We start from the raw sequence: 5717 nt of genomic DNA, 5'->3' as shown, positions 1-5717 counted from the left end.
GAATCGATTCCATGCGAGCTAGCAATAGTTGGATGAATTTCTTCCTGTAACAAACAAATAATTGAACCTTCAGTTGCGCTGGAACAAAGCATTCGCTATTAATTATCCAATTATCTCTTTCTTTCTTACTACTCCTATTTTATAAGTGTGAAATAAGAGATGATTCCAAGTATGAAATTTTTGACTTATGAAAATACTTCTATCCAAACACAACAGAAGGAAACATGATTTTATCCTGTCAGTTGGAAAGATTATTTCAAACATTTAAAAATCAGAGGCGCCTAACAAGATGTCATGCATTCACTCTGTGTAAATAAATACTCCTACAAAAGAAACAAAAAAGCACAATGAATTGCTCTTCATTCTTATCGAAGAGTGCCAAGTATTATGCGTACAATGAAGGTGATGATAGATGGCAATTGAGGTAATTATTGCCTTGATATTACTGCAACAACAGCATCAATGCGAGCTGAATCAATAATCATACTTTTTATATAACTAATAATAGAAGCAGCATAACTATCCTGCTTCATTTGAATACCAGATTGTGACAGGTCCTATCGCACGGGTATGCACAGTCGATAGCCTTCACAGTAGCTCGATCGAAGAACCAATCTCCAACGGCAAGCGCAACCGGCTGCATACATAAAGTTTACCAAAATCGTTACACTAAACAATGATGAAAATGAGAATCATCGACGTACCTTGTTGTTAATCACGGGAGAATCATCGGCAAACCAAGTATCCTGCCTTTCTGACTGGCAGTGAGCGAAACAAGAATTCAAAAATAACCCGTTCTGTCTCGAGGCTGAAAAGCCTCGAACTGCACTCAGCATACGATTCCTGAAATCTGTTTCATTACGATTGAATTGATGAGCACCTCCAACAAGCTTAGTGCATCATCATTAAGTTGCAGTGTATTTTACCCTGTAGAAATTCGATCTGTGATGCCGAACATCGTTCGTTGTTCAATTTACAATCATGCCAGGTGCCTTGAGGATCAGCAGTTGAAGGAGCCAAGCTTTCTTGGACCTGAATATATTGGAAACCAGAAATCAACTTAGTTTGTTTTAACTTTTAAGACAGCACCGAAGCAAAATGTAGATACGGTTCTACTTTTTACCTGCCACGAATCATAGGCAGCATTAAGAATAAACAAAGGGGTTTTGATGCCGGCAATCAGATTCTGAGGGAAGAAACACTACAGCAAACAAAACAAAAAACGAAAAAAAAGAAATAGGTCAAGTAAAAGAAAATGATAATAAGGGCAAAAGTAGATGTCTCACAAGCCAGAAAGTGAGAAAACCAAGTAGAAAACTTACTGAAGTTGGATCCAAGTGGTTGGTGCAAGTGCTCGGAAGGTTTTCCTTAACACCCTGTCACAATATGCCAAAATCTTTACGGAATATGAATAGCATGCAACAAGATGACGTCCCTAACATATATGGCATCACAAAAAGAAGCAGCTAGGAAAATGCTAAAGCCATACTCTCTGCAGTAGATTATGTAACAAGGTCGTCGTCTTTCAGGACCTATATAATTTCAAACTAACTGGGAACGACATTTCAAGAGTTACAAATTCATTTAGAACTCATGAGACACGAGCAGTACCTGTGAAAAATGTTCAAAGGGCTTAACCACTAATAATTCTCTCTCTTGTTATTATATCACACAGTGATAGTGTATCGATACTAGCAAATCACTTGAGAAAAAAGCTCAAAAACCTAAAAATATCACAGTATCGATCTAAATAGTGTGAGCTGACATGTATTTGAGCGCATTAAACTTAAAAAACTTTTACAATCATATGTTATATAACTATATCCAAACACTATAACTGATCAAAACTGGTAGACAAACTCATGTAGAGAGTAACAAATATGCAATAAACAAACAAAGAAGAAGACGTCACAAGTTCCCCAAGAATCCACCATTTAGCGATTTCAACATGGTTCTAACAATCATTTGTTTCAATAGTACCTGCAAGCTAACAACGCCACCAAAGAAACTTCTCATTGTGCGTCCACCAGATACATCAGCGCTGCAGGAAACAAAATAAATAAGACATAAAAACTGGAGATTCTGACAGCTTGTGGAGAACACACGTTAATAAGGCAAACAGGGGATGACTACAGAGTTTATGGAAATTACGCATCCATGAATAATCCAGCATCACTCAGGCACTTCACTTTGGTACTTCCAGGAAACAGACTTCGAAATTCATCACAATGCAATATAGAAGCCAAACCACCAGCGGAGCAACCAGAAAGAAGAGCCTAGAGCAAAATGTCTCTCATAAATAAGTAAATATTACGGAGAAAAAAAAATATAAACAAACAAATGAAGTAGCGCAATTAAGTAATATGGTACTTGATTCGCATTGTGCATGCCCTTTGACATCAGGTCCTCAATTGCAGCCCGCCATATTCGTTGCCCTCTAAAATGCAAACCTGCAGCCTACACAGCAAACTCTGAGCTTGAAACAACCACTACTAGATAAAGTAATTGAAATCGTGCATTTATGCTCAAGAGATACTAAGAGTGTATACCCACAAATGCTAACAGAGTTGAGAGGATACAACCTCCTAGAGCAACCATTCAGATCTCCATCCTATGCAATTAACACCTCCCCAACCCAATAAAAAAACGAGGAAAAACACAATGTGACAAAGAACAAAATGAAATAATGAACAATCTAAACCATTGATCTATTAAATCTTGAATACACCAAATGATGTAAATTGTAAAGCCATCTTTCTATTCATACTTTTTATGGGAGTCCGAATCGCCCAATTTAGATGCAAATGCCCCACCGTCTCGTCTTGCACTTGAACCTTTCACATTAGACAGCAGTTCTTGCATTTGAATCTTTCATATTATACTAGATACTTTCCCTAACCCCCCTGAAAACACTCCAGAGGCCTTTGGCACACTGGTTTACCACTTAGACTACTTTTCTTCTCGACCATGCAAATTTGTCCACCACTTAGGCTCTTTTACCACACCATGCATCTTGATCTACCACCCTTAGTAACATATGGATCTATTTGAACTCTCATCAAATTATGTAATTATGCCAAACAGAAACCCCATGGCAGAGAATGCTGCAAACCTTATTTTCACTGTCCCCGGCAAAGGAAGCCCCGTCACAATAGCGAATCTTTACTCTATTCCAGTTAAAGAAGTCTGCATATGATAAAAATAAAATCAGGGTCATGATAAACCAAAATTTCTCATGGGTGAAGAAATGACCAAATGTAATTTGATATGATAAGAACTAGTTTCTTCATTTAATACCGGGATTATCTTCAGCCTTGTTGCTAAGTAACCCTGTAAATGGAATTTGCTTCTCAAATAATGTGGATGATCCACGATGTGTCTTTTTACGGTAAATACATGATCTTAAATTGTTGCACCAGCCTCCACCCTGCCACACATCACAAGATGGCATTCATGATTGAGAAACCAACAAGAATAAGGCTATTTGTTGCTTAATAGTATGTAATTATTTAAGAAAAACAACCTCAGTCCAACCAGTTCTTGATTTGATAAAAGACTACTACCACAGTTGGTATAACTTTAATGTAATTATATTAATAGGAAATTTGTAATGGAAAGCCAAGATGTTGGCTGCCTAACCATTTTTTTTTCATAAAAGAAAAAGAAAAACAAGAAAAATGGCTGGAATGGTTTGAGCATTAATGACCAAAAAAAAGGACTTTCAATATAAATAGATAGAAATAACTATTGCATGATACATACTTCAGTTCAAGTAAACATATTTTACGATACAGAAAACAGAGTCAGAGACAGCATAAGCAACTAGAATATCACCACATCTTCCTTGAAATCAAAGCCAAATTTCATGCAATGAACTTAAAAATCCAAAATATCAGAAACCAGGCTTGAACTACATAGAGGAAATCTATATTAAAAAAATAATAATATACAACTAAAAAGGCAAAAAAACATCCAAATAATATGTTAATCAGCAATGGTTCACTATCACACAGACGTGCACAAACCTCTAGCTGGATGAGCCAACTGTTTGCTCCTGTTCCAAACCCACGATGCAAGTGATAGCCCGGTATCGTTCCGTCCAAACATACTGCAAAAATTTATACACAGAGAAACTCATCTGACTCAGACCAGAAAGCTAGTTTAAATTTCGTAAGTAATATACTTATCAATCAGCGTTTCAGTAATTTTCAAGAATGAACACCTAACTGCTTATACAAGAAATAACACAGCTCATTTATCTTATTATAGGAGTTTTAGTTTAACTTATTACAACTAAAATATACGAGGGCAAAGATAGTTGGAAAGAATTTAATACTTAAGCTGTACAGATTTATTCATCATCACACATGTTAAGTAAAATCAACGGCGTGCGACAAAAGCGCCCCACTTAATTGAATGTAAGTGGTGCATTAAAAACTGGAGAAATGGACAGCTTCGCCAACTTAAATCATTATTCTCACAAAAGCAACCACACAACTAATCCTAACACTAACTTTAACTAACTAGAAAATTAATAACATAACGACACAAGCAAGAGATAAACACAAGACTGATGCACCGACGGCATCAAAGAAGAAACATAAGGTCATCTGGATTAACTCAGCATAGATCACACAAATCAACAAACTAAAAGTGAAATAAATCATGAATTCAAAAACAAAAGAATATATAATTTGGCCATATAAATCCTGAACAAGAGCGAAAATCTCAGAATCTTACATACCCTGAAACATGCAACTCTAACATAAATCAGATCATTCAGATGAAACAACGGAAGCTATACTAAACTAAAAGAAGATGTGAGAATCTAGAGAGAGAGAAAGAGAGAGAGTACCAGCCCCTTTAGCAGCAGCTCCCTGAACAAGAGTGAGACCCACCATGAGAGCATCGGGAGGAACAGCTGCAGCAGCAACTCCATAAACAGACTCCAAATGCGACATAGACTCCAAGAATGACACATCTGAGCTGCTATTCCCACTGAACAAGGCATCAAGTTCCAAACTTTCAGCTCCCCATTTACTCAAAACAAACAAAACACAAAACACAGCTCCAATCTCCACCAGCTTCCCCATCAAAAAACCTCGCTTTCAAGCCTACTCCAAATCTTGGAAGAGGAAAGAAAAGCAAAAAATAATAATAAGAGAACGCAGAATTTATTGAGCTCCTAGATGTGTTTTCATGGATTTAGATAAGAAATGCTAACTGTAAATGTGTTGTATTCAAGAGTACAAATGTAATGTGTCTAATGTAAGAAACAAATCTATGTAGATTTTTCTTGGGGTCAAGAAGGAAGGTGGGGCTTCTTCTTCTTATTTTTTAATTTTTTCTTTCTCTTTTAAGTGGGTTCTACACAGCAGAAATTAGGAGATCCAACTATCCAAGTAGAGCAGTGATTAATGCTTTAAAGAAGTGAACAGCGGAGCGATGTTTTTGCCGGCTATTTCTGAGGTTAGATAAATGGAGTATATAATATATGTATCTATATACTATGTTCCATACATAAAAAAAAGGGTGATAAACAAAGGAATAAAAATGGGGTTACGTTTAGAATCTTATAAAGCTACAGCGCTGCGAAATGACTTCACAATTTTACAAGGTAAGTCTACCAACAATTTTACGTGGTAAAAGTTTTGCATTGGAAGGTGGCAATTTTAGAAAAACGATACATGAATAGAGTATTGCGTTGGAATTGTATG

The 5717-nt window shown here is 36.4% G+C and overlaps 1 protein-coding gene across 3 annotated transcripts; it reads right to left on the bottom strand.

Moving 5' to 3' along the window:
• Window positions 1–331: 331 nt before the first annotated feature.
• On the bottom strand, window positions 332–5717 carry LOC131014350 (pectin acetylesterase 12). 3 transcript variants are annotated; one of them, XM_057942292.1, is made up of 13 exons: window positions 5225–5544; window positions 4856–5125; window positions 4026–4108; window positions 3298–3427; window positions 3113–3186; window positions 2371–2457; window positions 2152–2276; window positions 1981–2041; window positions 1323–1376; window positions 1124–1201; window positions 927–1032; window positions 705–850; window positions 332–637 (listed from the first exon to the last, which is right to left on the bottom strand). In XM_057942292.1, the coding sequence occupies exons 2-13, from the start codon at window positions 5091–5093 to the stop codon at window positions 530–532; spliced, it is 1290 nt and encodes a 429-aa protein (XP_057798275.1). In that variant the 5' UTR covers window positions 5094–5125; window positions 5225–5544; the 3' UTR covers window positions 332–529. The 3 variants fall into 3 exon arrangements, with proteins under 3 accessions (XP_057798275.1, XP_057798276.1, XP_057798277.1); XM_057942293.1 differs by having other exon boundaries at window positions 4856–5717; XM_057942294.1 differs by lacking the exons at window positions 4856–5125; window positions 5225–5544 and adding an exon at window positions 4228–4340.

This window comes from Salvia miltiorrhiza, chromosome 3 (assembly GCF_028751815.1).
Source record: "Salvia miltiorrhiza cultivar Shanhuang (shh) chromosome 3, IMPLAD_Smil_shh, whole genome shotgun sequence".
Lineage (NCBI taxonomy): Eukaryota > Viridiplantae > Streptophyta > Magnoliopsida > Lamiales > Lamiaceae > Salvia > Salvia miltiorrhiza.
Note: the sequence above shows the minus strand (reverse complement) of the source record. Positions and strands in the feature narration are given on the sequence as shown.

Excerpts from the sequence above, each read along its gene's own strand:
- LOC131014350 (XM_057942293.1), bottom strand. The coding sequence starts at position 5,093 with ATGGGGAAGCTGGTGGAGATTGGAGCTGTGTTTTGTGTTTTGTTTGTT. Across the intron at positions 2,042-2,151 it reads GCTGGATTATTCATGGATGC|CGCTGATGTATCTGGTGGAC; the intron begins GTAATTTCCATA and ends TGTTTCCTGCAG. Across the intron at positions 851-926 it reads ACAGATCGAATTTCTACAGG|ATTTCAGGAATCGTATGCTG; the intron begins GTAAAATACACT and ends GTAATGAAACAG.